General features: G+C 51.9%; 1 protein-coding gene across 1 annotated transcript in view; it reads left to right on the top strand.

The window, feature by feature from the left end:
• The window catches only part of MX1 (MX dynamin like GTPase 1), a 30,597-nt gene extending 10,961 nt beyond the window's left edge, over positions 1-19,636 (top strand). Inside the window, exons 6-15 of the mRNA XM_074351854.1 lie at positions 939-1,093; positions 1,737-1,875; positions 3,472-3,670; positions 5,892-5,970; positions 7,447-7,569; positions 7,938-8,079; positions 11,396-11,554; positions 13,513-13,589; positions 15,678-15,917; positions 19,013-19,636. Of these exons, the coding sequence (XP_074207955.1) occupies positions 939-1,093; positions 1,737-1,875; positions 3,472-3,670; positions 5,892-5,970; positions 7,447-7,569; positions 7,938-8,079; positions 11,396-11,554; positions 13,513-13,589; positions 15,678-15,917; positions 19,013-19,243 (1,544 nt within the window). The 3' untranslated portion in view covers positions 19,244-19,636. The remainder of the gene's footprint in view (positions 1-938; positions 1,094-1,736; positions 1,876-3,471; positions 3,671-5,891; positions 5,971-7,446; positions 7,570-7,937; positions 8,080-11,395; positions 11,555-13,512; positions 13,590-15,677; positions 15,918-19,012) is intronic.
• The last annotated feature ends 1,424 nt before the right edge of the window (positions 19,637-21,060 follow it).

Genomic DNA, 21,060 nt, shown 5'->3' with positions numbered 1-21,060 from the left:
TAAAGAATGTTCCAGTTTTACTTCTCGCTCTTGTAGAAGTCTGAAGGTGGGCAGACCACAGGTGGTGTGGGGGTTCCAGGGTCAGGAACCCAGACTCCCATCTGTTCTCTCTGTTCTGTGTAGCCTGCAGTCCCAAGGCTGCCTCGTGATTCAGTCAGCAAGTCTCCATTCGGGTCAGCTGGACATTGGCAATGGCACATCGTATCTTAAGCACATTTTCTGGAGGTTGCACGTAGTGTCTTCACATCTGTCCCACAAGCCCCCCTGAATCTCATGACCACGTCTCCGGGAAATAGATTTGAGGGAAAAACTCAGCAGATTGGCCGCACATACCACTGTTGTTATTGTTTCCATTCTGCGTCCTTGACTGCTAGGAATCATACCAAAAATACGTTCTCAGTGTAGACAGTGGTAATGTAGTGTTAGCTAACGATCTGACGAACTGGATTCATATCTTGAAATGTCATTACTCAGGAGGACGTGGCAAAATGAAATCCCTCAAGGGACTCCCAGCAGCTAACGTTCATCTTGCCCGAGCCAAGCACATTCCCCTCTGTAATATTCGACGTCATGTTTCAGGAACCACCATGTATTTTTATTTGCTTTAATTTTACTTGGTTGTTAAGTTCCTACTGCATCCATGGGGGCAGTTAGGTGTGACAGCAGAACTTACCGGCTCTGCTCAGGTTAGGACTGGTGCCGCTGGGTGTCATCTTTAGAGATGTTTTCACTGGATCCCTCTGCAGACAATTCTAGCCAATGGCAGTGACAAAACCGAGTTATCTTTTGAAGCCCCGTTTTGCTCTAGAAAAGGGAATCTGCTCCAAACAGGCCTTATCCGTGAATCACAGCGGGTGGAGGTTGCTTTCAGAGGATTCGCTGTAATGAGAGATTCCATCCTAAGCTCTATTCAAATTTTCTTGTTTGCTCTTCTCCAGCCCAGATTGCCATCGCTGGGGAAGGAGTGGGAATCAGCCATGAGCTGATTACTCTGGAGGTCAGCTCGCCTAACGTCCCGGATCTAACCCTGATAGATCTTCCCGGCATCACCAGGGTGGCCGTGGGCAATCAGCCACACGACATTGAATACCAGGTGAGACTTCAAGCTGCATCCTGGCCTGGGCACTCACGCATCAGTCAGATCAGGACTGAGTTTGAAGAGCGGGTGACAGGGGTTGTCATAGGGAAACCTACGAAGTTTGTGATGGTCGAAATCTACTCCACCAGGATAGGAGGAAGCTTCTGCGGAAAGAGGGAAACAGGTAAAGTTGGAAGTGCATTTTGTGGTTTATGCAGTGGTTTGTTTTTGCTGACAGTGACATGTTGTCACATACCTAAACTGGCACTTTTCAGGAAGGGGGTTCATGTGGGAAGGGACAGCATGGGCACAACTATAATGCTGCTTCTGACTCAGGGAACCTCATTCTGTGGAGTAAAGATTTCGGGAAATGCAAGCAGCTCTTCTGGCATCTTGTTTTTCATTGTGATCATCAGCTTTGAGGTCTGAGGAGATAATTAATGAGCTAAAACCTCACAGTTTTCCCTGACCTCAGAGCTCTCTTTCAGCCACAGAGAGCTCAGTTTCTCCGGCTTGGAAAGTGCCACCAGGCTTGTGTCGCGGACTCATTTCTCTGTAGTTGCTTCTTTGGGGGAAATACCTCTGGGACAGGGAGGGCCTGAAGCTAGTACGAGGGAAGGACCTGTCTTAACTCTCATACCCTCTCATTTTCCAACAGATCAAGTCTCTCATCAGGAAGTACATCCAGAGGCAGGAGACGATCAACCTGGTGGTGGTCCCCTGTAACGTGGACATCGCCACCACCGAGGCCCTGCGCATGGCTCAGGAGGTGGACCCCGATGGGGACAGGACCATAGGTAAGAAGAGGGAAGAGTCTAAACATGGTAGGCGGCTCGACAGCAGAAAAGCATCCGTTGAATGCAGTGGTTGTTTCTTGGCCCCCAGGCAGGTGGGGGACTGCACCCAGCAGGTGAGGAGCACTTGAGAACCCACTGAGGCCAGATGAAACGGGCCACATCTGACTCCTGTTGGCCGTGTGTTGGCTCGTGGTCCTTGTCTAGCTGCTTATACTAGGCCTGGTGGGCTCGGGGGGCAGAGCGAAATCAGGAAGCAGTTATATCCGTTGACAAGGCATTTGAAGCACTACAGCCCGAGTGTCCCGGACAGCTGAAAGGACACAGGAAGTGTGACGTGTCCATGCGCTGCTAGAGCCGTCAGCCTTAAAAAGGAAGGACGTTCTGACACGTGCGCCAGTGTGCATGGACCTTGAAGACATTAGGCTCAACGAAATGAGCCAGTGCGAGCGCACAGACCCGTGGGACCCACTTTCATGGCGGATGGAGAGGAGTCAGGTTCAAAGAGACACAGTCGAGTGCGGGGAACGGGCGGGGGAGGAGGCAGCTGCTGGTGGAGACAGAGTCTCAGCTGTGGGAGCTGGAAGGTTTGGAGGCGGACAGGAGAGCGCGCTGCACCGCAGTGCGAGAAAGGCTTAGCGCCCTGAGCTGCTCACCTAAAAGCGGTTAGAATTGTCAATTTTATGTTTAAAACCTTGCATTTGGCTGTGAACAGTGGAGGACCTGAGTCCAGGGGCTGAAACAAATGGAGATTTATCCTCAAACAGAAGAAGTAACCTGGGCAGAGGCCTCTCCCCTCTCTGCCCGTGGGTGGTGAGCCTTCAGGACCGGTCTCTCCTCCACCCTCAGCCGTGGTCCTGACTCCTCCCTCGTCCTGCCGCGCACCAGGCCCGGGGCGAGAGTCTCTCGGCCAGGGCAGCAGCTGCCAGTGGACCCGGGAAACCTGAGGGTTCGATCTGTCCTGGCCTCACTAGCATTCAGCCTGGGCCGTCACCCAGGCCCAAAACCCGGAGGGGTCCACGCGTGCTGCAAGGCTGTGCCACTGCCGTCTTGTGGTACCCAACGTCTGAGCATGGGTCTCTGCGTTTTCCTTCTGCAGGGGGCCCCACAAATGATGTAGCTGGTCTTGGCCCGTCCTGTGTTTCTCAGAATGTGCGCCAGGCCCCACATGCATCAGAAATCACTGGAGAATTTGTAGAAACACAAGTCCCTGGCTCCCACTGAAAGTCTAAGGCTGATCCCTGGGGAGGGCCTGAGAGTCTGCATTACAGGGCTCACCTGAAGGCGGTTCAGCTGCCCGGGGAAGTGAGAGCAGTGTCGTAGACAGTGGCCTCTTCCACTGGTCGGAAGGGACTCAGAAAGGCCAGGAGATGCTGCCGTGTCTCTGGGTGATGTGTGCATGGGGAGAACCCACAGCCAGGTGTCCTCACAGCAGCAGGGACTCGCACCTTTGTCCTGCTGGCCCCATCGTCTGCCCTCCAGCAAGGGTGGAAGGAATCCGGGGACCAGGGGACCGTCCTCCCCAGGGCCGGGAGCTCTGCTCACTTCTCACTGTGGGAAGCTTTGGGCGCTCTCTAATCGGAGGTCTCTGGCCTGCAGGAATCTTGACAAAGCCTGATCTTGTGGACAAGGGCACTGAAGACAAGGTGGTGGACGTGGTACGAAACCTCGTCTTCCACCTGAAGAAGGGCTACATGATTGTTAAGTGCCGGGGCCAGCAGGACATCCAGGCCCGGCTGAGCCTGGCCAAGGCCCTGCAGAGGGAGCAGGCCTTCTTTGAGGACCACACACATTTCAGGTACGTGCATCAGTGTCTTCCTGAGGCTAAAACAAAATCACGGACCTCCATCCTCAGGGGGGAGGATGGATGCCGTCCAAAAGCAGATACTGAGCGTAGTCGTGTGCGTTTGTTCCTGGACAGTAACCTCAGAATTTGCTTTAAATTCTCAAGGAAGAATTGACAACATGTTGCAAAAGGCAAATTTAAAATTCAAAATAAGAAAGAGACTTTCTGCCATAATTTAAATAGTATAGTTCTCAAACCAGACTATAAATGTAGGTGCAACAGAATAGGTGGAAAATCCAGAAATTGACTCAGATTGATATATTTGGTCTTGGATAAATGTGGCATTTCAAAGCCCTGGGCTACAGCAGTTTATCCATCAGTGGCTTTGAGATCATTGTGTAATATTTGGGAAAAATTTATTGTGCCCCTACTTAGTATGGGATACCAAAATAAATATCAATTGAAATTTAAAATTAAATACAAGAAAGACACCTTAAGCATCCCAGAGGAAAACAGAGGTGGAGAGTTTATAATCCCATATCTTGCTAACTGTATTGCCGAAAACAAAATTTTTTAAAAAGGAAAAAAGACTTTTAAATTGGTTAGATTTGAAATAATGAGAAGATGTTGAGTTGATGGTAAAGGAGGGGTGTGGGCCTTCACCTCTGCTACTGGGAGCATGTGCTGTGGTCACATGCGAGCCAGTCTGAGCAGGTGTATTCTCGAGGCTGAGTTCTACTTCTGGGAATTCTACCCAGGAAAATACAGGGATGTGTGTAGTCCTGTAGGCTAAAGGGTGTTCGGCACAGATTTGTTTTTAATCATGAAAATTTGGAATCTAAACGTTGGAAATCGTGGGGTTTGTATACATGAACCAGAGTAAGAGACTGCAGACTTTGCAAGCATTCGAGAGCTGTGTCAATCAGATGCCAACACAAAGGTGCATATAGATGCTGAGAACAAAGGGACACAGTCACTGAGAGCCCTTGTGTGCAGACATGCGCTCGTGGGTGGAGACCCACGTGCTTTGTCACCGCATCACACTGAACTCCCCCAGAAGCCTGCAGAGACACGTGCTTCAGAAGAGACACCTGTGCACTCGTGTTCGCAGCAGCGTTCTTCACAATAGCTACCGCGTACAAACCACCTGCGTGTCCGCTGACAGATGCCTGGAGAAACAAAATGTGGTCCATCCAGACAGTGGACTCGGCCTGAAAAAGGAAGGAAATTCTGACACAGGCTGTGACACAGATGAACCTGGGGGACAGTGTGCTCAGTGAAATAAGCCAGTCACAAAAACACAAGCCCTGTATGATTCCATCACACGAGGTCCCTAGAGGAGTCAGCGTCACAGAGACAGAGAGTGGAAGGATGGTTCCCCGGGTCTGGGGGCAGGAAGTGGGGAGCTGCTGCTGATGGGTCAGAGTTTCAGTTGGGGAAGAAGATTTGGTTCTGGAGGTGGGTGGCGGTGATGGTCGCACAACAATGTAATTGCACTTAATACCCCTGAGTGTGCACCTACACGTGGTTAAATGGTGGATTTTATGTTATGTATATGGTGGATTTTATGTTATGTATATTTTTACACAGTTTACAAAATCGACAGGGGTGGAAACTGAAAGGGAGGTGTCCGTGTACTACCACAAATCTGCCTGAAAATTCACGCCTCCTGGCTTGAATCCTTCATCCTCAAAAGCCCTTTAAAATGGAGGAAGCCCTGTAACCGCTCAGCCGGTGAACACAGATTTGAAAGCGTGAGAGGAGAGCTTGGCTTCCTCCCTCCCAGCGCCCGAGGTCTCAGTTCTCGTCCTGGGGAAGGTGCGCCCCCTCGTTCAGAGTGCACCCCACACCTGTGTAAACACACGTCAGTACATTTTCATGAAGCCCGGGGCCGAGATGCATCGTGTACTCAGAAGGGCGTGCACGTTATGAACACACAGCTAGAGGACACTGTATCTTTATAAAGACCGGTTCTCTAGGCTGATGTCCTGAGTCAGAGTCAACGTCTCAGCTGGGCGGGATCATTCTATACCATTTTTGAAATACCCAGCATCACTAAAATTCAGCCCTGGTTCCATGCGCCCCAGTTCTGAGCACTTCCTGGGCACTGGCAGCAGGACAGCGCACCCCGTGGGGAGGACCTGGAGTTGCCGTGGCTTCTCCCGGCAGCAGGGAGCAGGCTTGCGTCGTCTGGCCGGACCCAGGTGGACGTGTTCGCTGTCTTCTCTTGCAGGGATCTTCTGGAGGAAGGGAGGGCCACGGTCCCCCGCCTGGCGGAGAAATTGACCGCAGAGCTCATCACGCACATCTGTGTAAGTGCACGCAGAGCGGCCCGTTCTCTGAATAGAGTCCCGCAGGCGCGAAGCTGGGCCGCGCTGGTCACTCACTGCGACCTCCTGGGGGCCTTAGTGAGGCACAGGGCACCCCGATGCGGCCTGGGCTCCCCAGGTGGTGCGGACGTTGCCCGTCAGAGGCCCACACGCTGAGTGGGATGCTGATGGTGCGGACGCACTTGGCCTGGGTGAAAACTAGACTCTCCGAGCACGGCACCACCCGCTCCTTTCTCACTGCCAACCGCTGTCATGGCGTCGGGGTCGCTGTGACGGTCGTGTGGGCCACTTCTGAGATTTCTCTGTGGTCCTTTTCAAATCTGCCTGGACAGAGTCTCTTGCTTTTTCACATTTACAAACCTTTTATACGATGTCTTTGCTCGTATTTCTGTCTTTGTTTTCACGGGATGATTCCAACGTCGGCAGCCGGGTTCTCCCAGCCGTCCCCAAGGGACTTGGCTGGAGTTGGGACTGTGAGCCTCTCTTTCCTGGAACCTGGTCTGAGGGTGTGTGTGGGGGCCTAGGTTCAAAAGGGCTTCTGCAGGGAACACCGTGTTTGTTTCTGCCAGGCCCCGGGGAGGCCCTTTAGTGTTTCTGAATCACGTTAGATTTTCAGCCTGAGTTTGGGGACACTTTAGGGAGTGTGACGTTGAAAGTGTAGATGTGTTTGAGTGCTGGCTTGTGGTTACAGATTCCCAGGGGAGACTTTCTCTCCCCTCCTCCCAGCCCCGGCGTTCAGGCCAGGAGTGGGGCCGGACGGCAGGGGTGTTCCTTGCTGACCGTTACAGTGAGAGCGGAGCTGGCTGGGGTCCCGGCTGCATGCAGGACTCCCCGCCTTCAGCAGCCCACTGGGCATTTAGCCCTTCCCCCGGCACCCTGGCACCTGAGTCACTGGGCACCCACTGTCACCTGGCCTTGGAGTTCTGTCTCTGACCTGCCCCCGCCAGCTCACTGACACATTTAAAGGGGTGCTTGTGACCCTCAGGCCAGCAGTTTGAGGTGTTTGCGGTTGGCGGGCAAGCCAGCAGGTGCAGTCACCATGTGATGAGAGACAGAAGTCCCTGATAACTTTTAATCTGTTAACAACAACCTACAAATGTTGAATTTCAAATTATTCCGATGACCACTTTTTCAGGACCCACTAGACACACGGGTTTTGTTAGTCCCCCTGAGGACAGTTTATGCCACAGGCTCCCAGAGGGACATGGTCCTTGTGTTGCTGTCACAGGACCTGGAGGCACGCAGCATGGATCTGAGGCTGCTTCCATAGGAGCGGGCAGGGGGGAGGCCTGATGGGCAGCAGTTCCTGCTCCCACGCCCCCCTCCTTTGGGAACATCTGCCTTCTAGAGGGGCCAGGAATGGAGCGCCCTGGGTCACTGTCCAGCACCTGCAAGGGAGCCCCGGGCCTCTGCTCATCCCGCTCACATCTGTGTCTTCCCGTTGTTTTCTGTTCTCAGAAATCCCTGCCCCTGTTAGAAAATCAGATAAAGGAGAGTCACCAGAAAATATCAGAGGAGTTACAGAAGTGTGGCTCCGACATCCCGGAAGATGAAAGTGGAAAAATGTTCCTTCTGATAGAGGTGAGTGTTGCCAGGGGACCAAGCTGCAGACTCGTGCGTCACTGTGCGGAAAGGGGTCGTGTTCCTCGGGCACGTCTGTCTTCACTCCCCCAGAGCTAATCCAGGTCACTCTGCCCCTTTGGCACCAAAAAGGGGCCGGGCTTAGGGGACCATCCCACTGCTGCCATTGGCTCCTCATCAGGGGGACCCTGAAGGCAGGGAGGGCGGGAGGGGGTCATCCGCTGCCAAAGCCTCTTCTCTCCCCTGTGCCCACGAGCCCCTCAGGCAGGAAAGAGGGACTCGCCCTCCGCTTCATGCATGCGACCCCCAGACCACCTTGCTCATATCTGGAGTATCTCCCCTTATCCGTGTGTTTTTCTTCTTGACAGAAAATTGATGCGTTTAATAAGGAGATCACAGCTTTAATTCAAGGGGAGGAATGCGTGGGGGAGCACAAGTCTCGGCTGTTTACCAGAATCCGAAGTGAGTTCAGCAAATGGAGTGCTGTGATCGAAAAACATTTCCAAAAAGGTGAGCCCAGGCAACAAGGGAGACCTGGCAAGGGGGTCGAGCCCAGGGCGGGGTGGGGGAGATGCCGTTGGTGAAGGCGTCCACGGTAAGGGGTCAGTAGTGGGAAAGTCTCATTTGCTGTTTCATATCCCTGAGTCTGGCCCGGAAGCCTCTAGTACCGATTTCAAAGGACACCCAGAGAGAAAACGCAGCCTCCCTGGCCCGTCTCCTTGGAGACGCTCAGAAGAGCAGCCCTCCGTCCGCAGAGAGCCCGTGGGCCTGGCGCGTGTGTGAGGCTCTTTGCGTTGCCAGTCGGGCTGCCCCTGAAACGGCCCCGATTCCCTCTCCCTTAACCTACCGAGGCCTTGAAGCCTGAGGCGTTTGGTGATAGATTTCACAGCCGCAGTGATGAAAGGCACAGAGAACAGCACGTGAGGTACCAGCCTCGCATCATCAAAGCCTCCAGAGTCTGAAAAAGGTAGACACTGTGATCTGAAGTTTACTTTTAATATTTCAAGACGCCTGAAGCAAATCATAGATCAGCCACTGAGGACAATATCAAGTAACTTTGCTTTTATTCAAACAACTTGGGGTGGCAGGTGTGTTCCTTATTGTTTTCGGCTGACCCCAGGTTCAGATTGGCAGGCCTCCTGGGCTCTGAGTCAGGAACATGGGAAGATAAATCATGCAAGTTTCTACATAAAGCAGAGGTGACACCTTTGTTCCTTGCCAGAGGGCAGGGAGGGTAAGGAACAGTGCCCTTGAGGGAGAAAAGTCCGGAAAGCTCATTTCGGGGCAGTCACTTGCCCCATTTCCGTGGTCCCTGCGCTGTTTGCAGGAGCTAAATCCACCCGCGGAGAGAGGGCGGCTCGCTGCTGCGTGCTGTGCCCTCTCGTCAGCCGGGGGACCCCGTTCAAGGACGACGACAGCCCTTGACCTCCAGGGGTCCCCCGTGCACTGTCCAGCCAGGTTTTTATGGTGTAAGTGTGTAGGGCAGGCGGCCTGTGAGCTAGTGTCTCAGTTTTTAGATGCTAAACCCCTCCCAGCAACGATCAGTTACGTATCACTGGGCACCCAAATGCAAGAGAATTAACTGAAACCCCTAACTCACCCTCGAGGCAAAAGATAAACTCAAAATGGGTCAAAAACCAACAAGTATGGCTGAGACTGTAAAACTCTTAGAAGAAAACATAGGATTAGACCTTCGTGAGCAGGATTCGGCAGTAGTTCTCTTTTCTTCAGACGGGACCCCTAAAAGAGGAGCAGCAAAAAAAAAAAAAGATCATTTGGATTCATCTGAATAGGAACCATTTGTGCATCAGAGAGCGCTAGCACGGAAGTGGAAAGACACCCACAGGTTGGGAGGGAACATTTACAAATTTTACATCTGACAAGTGTCATGTATTCAGAGTATATAAAAAGCTCTACAGCTCAAGCACAAAAAACAAACAATCCAGTTTAAGGATGATCAAAGGATTGGTGTAGACATCCTTCCAAACAAGAAGATGTGCCTGTGGCTAATAAGACCATGACAAGGTGCTCAAGCTCATTATCCAGCAGAGAAATGCAAAATCAACCCACAGCGGGACGCCACCTCACACTTGCTCGGATGCCTGTCAGCAAAACGTTGACAGGGAGTGTTGACAAGAGTCTAGAGACGGCAGAACCCCCGCACCGCTGGAGGAAGAGTAATGGTGCAGCTGCTCTGGGAAGCTTTCCAGCAGTTCCTCCGGACGCTCAGCATGTGCTGCCACATGACCAGCGGTTCCATTCGTAGGTACATCCTCCAGAGAATGGACGTGTGTGTTCACATAAATGCGTTCTGAATGTCCTTGTCAGCACTGTCCATAATGGCCAAGAAATGGAAACCACCCATATGTACATCAACTGATGAATGGATAAGCAAATTGTGGTCTGCTGGTACGTATCCATTTGCTAGGGCTGTCGTACCGAGGGTCTTAAGCAACAGAAGTTTAATTTCTCATAATGCTGGAGGCTGGACGTCCAAGATCAAGTGTCAACCAGTTCGGGTTCTTCTGAGGCCTCCTGTCTTGGCTTGCCAGTGGCGGCCCTCTTCCACTGTCCTCACGTGGTCACCCTTCTGGGTGTGTCTGTGTCCTGATCTCCTGCTGTTAGGACCAGTGTTACCGGTGAGGGCTCCCCTCCTGGTCTCATTTCACCTTCACTGCCTCTTTAAAGGCCCTGTGTCCCAGTACCATCCCATTCTGAGGCACCAGGAGATAGGTCTTCAACAAACGAGTTCTGGGGAGACAGAGTTCAGCTCTCAGTGGAACATTATTCACCCCTAGAAAGGCACGAGGGACTGGCCCGCGCTACACCTCGGATGAACCTGGAGTCTGTCAGGCCGAGTGAAAGCGGTCAGGCACAAAAAGCTGCATGCTGCATGGTTGCACTTATATGGACGTCCAGATGAGGCGAATCCATAGACCTGGAAAGCTGATTAGTGGTTTCCAGGGGCTGGGGAGAGAGGGAAACGGGGAGGGACTGCTGGTCGGTACAGGGTTCCATCGCGGGATGGAGTCTTGGGGGATTAGACGGTCTCGATGGTTGCACCACTTTGTGACTATGCTGAAAACCGTACACCTTAATAGTGTGAATTTTATGGTTTGTGTATTGACCTCAGTTTTTTAAAAATGCCTGTGAGAAAGTATCTCCTGAGCAAAAGAGGGTAACTAGGTTACCATCCTTGATTTAGCAAAGAAAAGAAACCAGAGCCCTGCTGAATTTGCACCCCCTGTGGGGTTTCTCCATACTCTCGTCTGCTGAGGGGGAAAAGAACTCCAGATGTATAAAGGAAAACCTAAATGTTTTACAGAGTAAACAGTGGCGCCGCCTCGGGTCAGTGCTCTAGCTCTATCAGGGCCACGGATTCATAGCGCTGCCTGCTCCTGTTCCCGCCCAGCGAGCTGTGCCGCGTCCCTGACTGCACAGGGCGTCATGGTCGTTTCTGACTTTTGAAGGGCCTGCAGGGTATGGTATTCTATGAGGCAGGTTTTTGAAAATCCAATTTGATTTGCAAAATTTCCTGCTTGAATACCTGTTCAAGAATGTGTCTTACGCTAAGTTTCTGCAGTCACCGCCCGCTTTCTGACGTCATAGCCTGGCTGTATGCTCGCCGTCTGGAGATGACTAAGGACAGTCACCTTGGGATCTGTGTCTTTACTGCAATCCCTGATTCTATGCCTATTTGAAAATCAGATGTGATTTTTTTCCCTGCCCGTCTGTATTTTCAGAAAGTGCAGAATGATCCTGTGTTTACAAACCCCCCCAAGGTTATATTTGTAAAATAACCCAGAGGCCCTCTTTCCTTCTGTAGGCTATGACGATATCTGTAAACAGATCCAGCAATTTGAAAACCAGTATCGTGGCAGAGAGTTGCCGGGGTTTGTGAATTACAAGACGTTTGAGACCATCATCAAAAAGCAGGTGGAGATTCTGGAAGAGCCGGCTGTCGACATGCTGCACAGAGTAACTGGTGAGTTCTCGGTTTTGCTTTTAGGCGTCTTATTTCTAGGGCCGGGAAAGGGCAAAGTCAAGCCAGTGCCTCCTTTTGGGGGGTTTTCAGCAGCATCAACAACCCAGCCAGTTTTCCAGATGTCAGCTGGGAGTGCAACAGCTCGTTCCAGCTCTGCCCACGCAGAGTCAGCCCGGAGCCCACAGCGTCAGGGCTCAGGCCCCGAGACTGCCCACTGCAGGTGGCACCTGCACGGCCGCTGGCTCCTGTACTTCTGGTTGACCAGCTGTAAATCAGAGTCCCCCTGACCCCTTCCTTGGGCTTGATGATTTTCTAGAACAGCTCACAGGACTCGGGAACACGCTCGACTTCCCTTCACTGGCTTGTTGCAGAGGATTTGCTTCCTTTACCAGTTTATTATAAAGGATATTATAAAGTTCCAGATGAAAGAGATACATTGGGTGAGGTTTGGGCGGGTCCCAAGTGCAGTGCTTCTGTCCTGAGGAGTTGGGGGGAGCTCACCCTCTTGGCACATGGATGTGCTCAGCATTCTGGAAGCTCTCTGAACCCTGTCATTAAGGGCTTTTATGGAGGCGACATCAATTTTTAACTCAATTCCCAGCCCCTCACCCACCCTCCGGAGGTTGGGGAGAAGGGGGAGGTCGGACTGAATCTTCCAGGCTGCTAACCAGGGCTTGGTCCTTCTGGCGACCTGTCCCCATGCTGGAGCCCTCTAGCGCCACCGAGAGTCACCGCATTAGAACGAGAGATGCTCCTATCACCCAGGAAATTCTAGGGGACTTAGGAGCCTGTGCTGGGACCCAGGGACAAGGGCCGAGTGTGCTTCTTGTCCTGTGTCACCTCCCTCCACTCCGCTGCTGTGCGTACTTCGCAGCCTCAGTGCACGCTGTTTCTTAAATCTCTGGGAAGTCAGGCTGACGATTAAACAGGTGCTCATTCTGGGAGTGTTTCTGAGGTTCTGAGGTGCTGTGTGGCCCTGGGGCAGTGTCCCTGCTGTCAGGTACGAGTAGGAAGCTGTGCCCCCCGCCTCCAGCAGAAACGCAGCAGCCCGCAGCGCTGACCGCGCCCTCCCCCTACGTGCTCTGCCCCTTGGTTTCCAAGGTCTCAGCCAGTCTCTTTTCTTTGTTGCCTCCTTGGCTGACACCTTTTTCGCTCAGGCTTCAACTGTCTCATTTTAGCGCTGAGTGACAGTCATAGGCATTCATAGATCCTGCAGCCAGTGGTGGGGACAGACCCGTAGCGGACCATTAGGAGGTGCATTTCTAGTAACAGTCTGCCTCTAGGCTTAAGAGCTGTGTAGCAAAATCTGCGGTTGTGTTGTGCTGACCAAGTGTGCATCCTTCATTCAGTCCTGAAGGAATTTGTAGCACTTCTCGGCTTCCAGTCACAGAAAACATGTCAAAACATTTGTATCTATATATACACACAGATACCTGCTTCTGTTTCGGAAAGTTGTGATGTGGTGTCGAAGATTTCCAAGCGCAAAGATACTGTCCATCAGACTGAGATAACATTCTGTGAGGAAGACAAATGGAAATAGGAGTTTCAAAAATAGAAAGAAATAATGTAAACTTTCTGATTGAAATCAGACCTTGTTTGCGTATTTCTTTGAAATGAAGAACGTGGCTATTTTGATTCTATTGTTGTATTTAAAAGAGTGATGTGTTTTTCTATAAACTATTGATATATTTGTAATTTACCAGAAATTACACTCTTTGCCACTGTTTATACTTGAGTTAAAATGTTTTAATGCCAAGTAAATATGCTGGGGACATTTATGTTTTAAAATTCCTCCAGGGAGTTTTTGAGTAAAACATCTCAGCTTCCCCGTTTGGAGAGAAGGGAGGTTGGAGGGAGGCGGGCGGAGGGCGCTGCTCCTGCCGCTTCACCCTCTGACGTTTCTCACTCTCTGAAGCTCCCGACCCCTTAGCAATGCTTCTCTGTCTCTCTTTCACCAGATATAGTCCGGCTTGCCTTCACAAATGTTTCAGAAACACATTTTAACGAGTTTTTCAACCTCCACAGAACTGCCAAGGTAAAACCAACCTTACGTTATTTTTTTTAATTAAAAAAAATGTAGGCCTGGCACTAGGGACGAGATTTCTTAGGTTAAGACTGTTGATTCTTTATCGCGTATTTGGAGAAAGAAATTGCGAAGCTCAGTAGTGACTCTAACGATGTGACCAGTGCGTCAAGAGAATCCACAAACAACATGTTGAATCACAGGAGCACGAGAGAGCCGTCCTGAGTGTAGAGCGTTGTCACGTCTGGAGAATGTGGCCCTGAGTGCGGAGGCCCACTGAGGCAGCCACGGGTAAACCTGCCATCCTTGTGGGGAGGGAGGTCAGCGGTGGAGCCTGTGCTTAGCCTGCATGCTGTCCTGGGTCAAACCCCAGTAACTCCCTTAAAAAATGTTTTTAAGTGATGTTTCAAGAATGAAGAAAGAGAGCAAAAGGGCAACGAGGCCCCCCTCCCCCGCCAATCAGCCCGGAGAGCTGAGCCGGCTGCCCTCGGAGCCTGGGTCCCTGGTCCTGCCTCGGGCACCACCGCACTTCCTCCTCCCCGTGCAGGGCCTGGCAGTGGCAGGCCCAGGTGCCGGCTGCCTTCCCACTGTCCCTCCCCCGGGGCAAGGGGGGCTGGAGGGAGAGCTCTCTGGTGTCTCTTCTTCCAGGGGCTGCATCCATTTTCAGGGCTCTTCTCTCACCGCCCAGACCCACCCCCCCCAAGACCCCGCCTCCAGGTGCCCTCACACTGCAGATGAGGCTTTCAACACTGAAGTTGTGCCCCTAGCACCCAGCACCCAGCACCCCGCACTCTGGGGAAGACTGGCTCTGCCTTTCCCAAGCCGGAGCTCTTGGGGCCACTTAACCTGCCTGGCCTGACGCTCCTCACCCACAAAATGGGAGTAAGAATGACCTTCTTCCGTAGCCCTCCTACACTGCGGGTGGGAGTGCAGTTTGCTGCAGTCCTCCTGGGAAACAGTATGGACTTTCCATGAAAAAACAAAAACAGACTTACCCTGTGCTCCAGCCATCCCACTTCTGGGCGTATATCGAGAGGGAACTCTAACTGGAAAAAATGCACGCACCCCAATGTTCACAGCAGCACTATTTACAACAGCTAAGACATGGAAGCAACCTAAATGTCCATTGAAAGATAATGGATAAAGAAATTGTGGCATATGTACACAATGGAATACTACTCAGCCATAAAAAGAATAAAATAATTCCATTTTCAGAGTCGTGGATCTAAGATTCTAAAAAAAATGCGACAACTGAACTTATTTAGAAAGCAAAACAGACCCAGAGACATAGAAGACAAAATTGTGGTTATGAGGTGGGGGACGGGGGATGCAGGGATAATTGGGAGGTCAGCATTTCCAGGTGCACACTATTATATAGAAAATAGGTAAACGCCAAAGTCGTACTGTGTAGCACAAGGAATTATATTCAACCCCTTGTAATAGCCTATAATAAAAAGAATATGAAAAGGAATATATGTATATATATATAACTGAATCACTATGTTGTGCACCAGAAATTAACACAACATTGTAAGCAAACCATATTTCTATAAAAAAAAAAAAAAAGGCCTCCTTCAGAAGTTTGTACTGAACATAGAAGAAAAGGTTTAGGATGCACCTGGCATCACACATCACCCTCAGTGGTACCCAGTGAAGTCTGTGGGTCCAGATTCCTTCTGGCTGAAGGGTTTCCTCCTGGCTCTCTGGCAGCCAGTTTCTCTGAACTCCAGAATATGAAATGTATGTGATTTCCCGATTTAAATCTGGCCCCCACTTATGCCTGTGAGCTCTCTGGTAGAAAAACACTCTTCCTTGTCAGATGGAAAGATTGTAAAAGAGAAAGGAGGCTGGAAATGAGACCTGAGAACAGAGCCCGCACTGGTCCCTGGCCCTGGGGCTAAGGGGTCTGGTCACCCGTGCGGCTCGGGCTTCCTGGGGAATTCTGACCTCCACCAGGGGCGGGAGCCCACCTTGGAGAAGTTGGCCACATCGGGCATAAATTGGCACCTGCTGGGGGTGGCCCTTGCAGAGGACTTATTTTCTTCCGACCGCTTGATTCATTCCAGAGGGAAATGTTGTCATGTTTCTCTTTCGCCGTAGTCCAAAGTTGAGGACATTAAATTAGATCTAGAAAATGAAGCTGAGAAGGTGATCCGACTGCACTTCCAAATGGAGCAGATCGTCTACTGCCAGGACAAGGTGTACCGGGGTGCGCTGCAGAAGGCCAGGGAGAAGGAGGCCGAAGAAGAAAAGAACAAAAAATCAAAGCATTCTATTTCGACCCTCACTGAGGACCCCTCCATAGCTGAGGTCGTTCAGCACCTGACCGCCTACCACGAGGTGAGTCGGCGAGTGTCTGAGAAAGGTGCTGTTCGCCTGTTCCCTTGTGTGTGAATGCCTCTCCCTTCATTCCTGTTGTCTGTGCAAGGGGACCACCAGCTCCACGGTTCAGTCCTTGGTGAACCTCCGAGGAAGCAGCTCCATCGGATAGATGAGAAGCCTGTGACTCGTGTCTGGTTTTGCTGGCTGTGTGGTCCTGGCCAAGTTGCTTAACCTCTCTGAGCCTCAGCTTTCTTCTCTGTAAAACGGTGTCTCCGCTCAGGGTTCTTGTGGATCGTCAGTGAGAGGGGTATGAGGAAACCCCTCCAGCAGCACTGGAGCTCAGAGGCAGCTGGCCACAGCGACACGTGCTTGGACAGCCACCCCGCATTTCACACGATGCGAAGGGCCCTCTCAGTCACCTCGGGGAAGGGTGCCCAGCTTAGAGCTGTGGGGATTTGCAAAAGTCTAGGCAGGAAAGATGTTATGTATTGATTTACTTCCTTATTCACTTATTTATTCATTTAGATGGCAGTACTGGGGGTTTCCCCCAGGACCCCATGCCTGCCGGGCATGGGCGCACCCGGTGAGCTCTACCCTCCCCACAACTGTCCATCTTTGTACGATGCTAAACCCACTGCCCCTCATTTCCTTTTTTTCCTTTTTTTATAATGCGATACAACATATATCACATGAAATTTACCATTTTAACTTTTCAGGTGTACGATTCAGTGGCCCTAAGCCCATCCACGCTGGCGAGCAACCATCACTACCACCACTCCAGACCTTTTTCATCCTCCCCAAATGAAACTCTGCTCCCACTGAACACCCACTCCCCACCCCCTGCCCGGCCGCTGGCACCCCATTCTGCCTTCTGCCTCTGAATTGTCCTGTTCTCCGTAGCTCATGTAACTAGATTCACAGTATTTGTCCTCTGGTGTCTGGCTTATTCTCTGCAGCATAATGTTCTCAAGGTTCATCCTTTCTGATCCCCTGAGAGGACACGTGTGGCAGGTGTCAGGGCTCCCTTCCTCTGCTGAAGGGGATGATACTCCATGGTGTGTATGTCCTGCATTTGTCCATCCATCCATCGGGCCATGGACACTAGCTCTGTCCCTACCTTTCGGCCCCTCAGGAATGAGGCTGCAGTGAACACGGGGCACAACTACCTGTGCTCCTGCCTCTCTGTGCAGACATTGGGTGCCTCTTCTTGTCTGTTCCAGTTTCAGTATGAAGTTTAGAGGTAGCTTGTCGAGTTCCTTATGAAACAAGGGAACTGTTGGCATCCTTACTGGGACGACACTCAGTGCACAGGTCTGCACAGAAGAGTCGCCATCTTTGTGACTTTAGATGTTCCTGTCCAAGGAGATCGCGGGTCACCACGGGTGACCATGGATACGCTCCCTAGTTCACGTCAGCTGATGAGCGATCTCCGTCCCGCCTGCAGCTTCAGTTCCAAGAACGTCTTGAGTCTTCCCAGTTGTAAGAGCTCCTTCTGGGTGGCCTCCGAAGTGTTCTAGAGTTCTCTGCAGGAAGGCCGTGCACACGTCTCAAGTTTGCTCCTCCGCCTTGTCTCATCTCTGTCTCTAGTGTGCATGAGCCTTGTCCCGCGATGCGTCTTCTGCTTGTTGTTCGCAAGCGTGCTTTCTGTGTTTTGTCTGACTCTGTCACCCGCACTGATCCTCTTCCTGCTGGTGGTGGTTTTACAGCTGATTCTCCCGAGTTTGCCCAGCGAACACTCATCCTCTTGCAAATGGTGGTTTTACCCTCCTCTCCTCTTTCCATTTTTAGCTCAAACTTCCTTTTCTTGCCTCTGGTCTCTTCAGTGCAACTTAAAGCAGTATTGGACTAACAGCCATGCCTCGTCTCTGATGTTAGTGAGAACCCCACTCTCCAGCTGAGGACGGTCCTCACTGGCCACAGTCCAGGTGTCAGGCGGGCTCGATTCCTGATGGAGGCTGTCAGGGGGCGCCCGTTTCTTCACCTCGTCCAGCTCCTGCAGGCTGCCCGCATCCCTGGCTAGGAGCCCTCCTGCATCTTCTAAGGAAGCGCTGTTGCAGCCAACCCCCTATTTTCTAGGTTTTCTTCAGAGATTCTGTAGGGACAAGAGGAAGGGGCGACATGCTAAGGAAAGGGTTTGGGGTCTGTGATCAGCTCATGGACATTCTTCTGATTGGCTGGTGGTGAGGTACCTGGGAGTCAGCAGCATCCACCTTCTGGCTCCATCCAGTCTGGGGTCTCCTTGCTGGTGGGCAGCATGCAGTTAACTTCTTCCGCCTGGTAGGGGTTTTACTGTCTGTAAAACAGCTCAAAGGACATGGCTCAGAATATGACCTGCAGCCCTTGAGGAGGAACAAAATTCCTTTGTTTAGCGGCTACACTGTTATTATTTTGTTTTGCTTAACTATTATCCTTTGTTTTGGCATTTTTTAAACTTCCCTGATTGAATTTATTCTTAGCTATTTTTTTTTTTTCCAGACAAGAAGCCAGCAGAGGAAATGGGGGGCTTTGTTCTGGGAAGGCCCCATAGGGTCCTGCCCAGTTACAGGGACAGAGAGAGGAAAAGCTGAAACTGATTTTCAACACACATAGAACACAGTGGGTTTCCTTCTGTGGCCTTGGAAGACCCAGCCTCTTTCCTGCTAATTAATTTTAGCCTTGATTTTAAAAAAGGGTAGTAAAATCTTTGGAAGTAGAGTTCCAAGTAATTTGAAAATGTAGTTTTTATACTCAGTCCGTCCATTTAGCTTTTTAGAGTACATTTTAACCTCTTCCATCAAAAGTGACCATTTAGAGGGGGTGGTATAGCTCAGTGGTGGAGAGCATGCTTAGCATACAGGAGGTCCTGGGTTCAGTCCCAGTAACTCCATCAAAAAAAAAAAAAAAGTAGAAGAACTAAAAAAAGTAACTATTTAGTGAATAGGAGAAGGTGGTTGGAGTGCAGGGTTGGCGCTCACCCCTTGTGCCCAGAGCACAGAGGATGCAGGCAGCTGTGAACCCAGGAGGGGACCTGCCGCCCGCCAGGTCGGGTCTGTCCCCAGGCCCTGTGGTGAAGTCAGGTGTCCAGGCCGCAGCGGCCCCTCACTTGCTATGAACTGTCCCTTCCTTCCTCCCAGGAGGTCAGCAACCGCATCTCCAGCCACATCCCCTTGATCATCCAGTACTTTGTGCTGCGGTCGTTCGGCCAGCAGCTGCAGAAGGGCATGCTGCAGCTCCTGCAGAACAAGGACGAGTATGACTGGCTTCTGAAGGAGCGCAGCCACACCAGCGACAAGAGGAAGTTCCTGAAGGAGCGGCTGTCGCGGCTGACCCAGGCTCGGCGCCGGCTCGCCAAGTTCCCTGGGTAAACCGGCCCTCCGGCCCGTCCAGGGTCTCCAGGACACATCCCTAGGGAGCGGAGGACCAACGTCTTTCCCTGGTAGCCTCGCATCATTAGCAACCCATTTCACAGATGACTGAGCGACTAGTAGGTTCTCTGCTCTTAGTGAGTGAGGACTTTGTAAGGAGCTGTGACGAGCAGGTGGGCTTCAGGCACCCAGCGATTTTCTTGCTTGCTCTTCCCCTTCCCTTAACTCTCTCCCTTTCTTCATCAGATACTCACCCACACACCAGCATCCTAGACGGGTCTTCCTGCTTTCTGTAATAGCCTTTCACACCGACGTTTTAGGGGCATTAGTGCCACGTGTGACTGCACACCGAAGCCTGTTTCTTCAATTTTTAATAAAGTCATTTTTCCCAGACATTTCTCTGACACGTTCTTTATTTGGGTGAGGAAGTTGTAAATGACAGCAGGTGGGAGCCAGGGGAGCGGTCGATGGGCGCTGAGGCTGCCCTCCATGCTGGGTCAGGTCAGAAAGAACAGTTGAGCAAAGGAATGTGCTCAGTTATGTACAAGAGGCTGAAGGGAAATGGGGAACAAAGTTAAGAAATGGAGCAGAATGGGGAGTAATGGGCAGTCGCCGTTTATAATGTGTGCTGCTCAGGTGTGCAGTCTGCTTCATCACTGGGCACCTGGCACAGGGCTGAAAGGTCCAAGCCCGAGTCCAGAGGGGTCGCTGCCCCCCCAGTGGGGTTTTGCAGGAGGTGCAGGGCCAGCAGGCAGGGAGGGCAGAATATTCAGCATGAGCTGCCCAAACAGCACGGTGGGGTCCTGACTGCCCCCCTGGACTGAGCAGAGCTGGGGACACTCACAGGCACCCGGTCAGAGAGGGAGTGACTGCCTGGATATCTGTCCACTCCCAGGCCAAGCTGGACAACCATCCAGCCCCCGCCCACCCTCCATCCCAGATCCCTCTGACACTCAGGGCTCAGTGATCTCAGGGCTTTGGGACGCTGTGGAATTTATGCACAAGAGAGGGCACTCAGGCTACTCGGCGCCCCCTCGTGTCTGGCCTGAGTAACTGCTCCAGTACCAGGCATCCTGGCCACCAAGGGCAGCATCTGCCTAGACCCGAACCAGCCAGAGGGTCAGTGTTGCCAAGGGTTCTTTGCTGTTGTTTCAGTTTTCCCAGCGAGTCCTCCACAGGATGGAGGGAGAAAGCCGACAGTATGTGCTTCAGAGATCGGGAATTTCCCCAGGGAACAAGTCTGCGGGGAGCTCAGAAGGTGCTGACAGTTGCTTTCCTTTTAGCCACAAGAAGCAGGGGTCTCGGTGCCCCCCAGGCCTGTCTGACCAGCCATCGATAGGGGGAAAGTACACTGTCCCTCCTCCCAAGGAGGGACAGGGAGAGACAGCCCTGGAGTCCACTCAGTGTGACCCCTCACTCAGTGGGGGTGGGGCTCAGACAAGCTGTGAACTGCCCCTCCCCCATCGCCCATCCCCATCTCCACCCATGAGGGGCAGCTCCGGGATCAGAACCTGCATCTCCAGACCCTGCTGCCTGCTCCACAGCACTGGCTCGAAGGTCCATCAACCTGTGCAGAGTAGACTAGATTAGCACAGATGCCCATTCACAGGACCTCCAGGCAAGCCTGGGGCTCAATTCACCTCATAGGATAGAGCTGAGTTTGGAGCAGAGCAAGGAGAGGGGCCAGATAACACTGGACTGACCAATGCAGGGCCTGACGTCAGCAGGTGCTCAGTAAATGTTCTGGGATGGAGTGGGCATGGGTTATGCTGGGCACTTGTCCAGATGACTTTCTGGGTTCGTGACTATCTTCTAAG

The sequence above is a fragment of the Camelus bactrianus genome, chromosome 1 (genome assembly GCF_048773025.1).
Source record: "Camelus bactrianus isolate YW-2024 breed Bactrian camel chromosome 1, ASM4877302v1, whole genome shotgun sequence".
NCBI classification, from domain to species: Eukaryota; Metazoa; Chordata; class Mammalia; order Artiodactyla; family Camelidae; genus Camelus; species Camelus bactrianus.
This window is presented reverse-complemented; position numbering and strand designations above follow the sequence as displayed.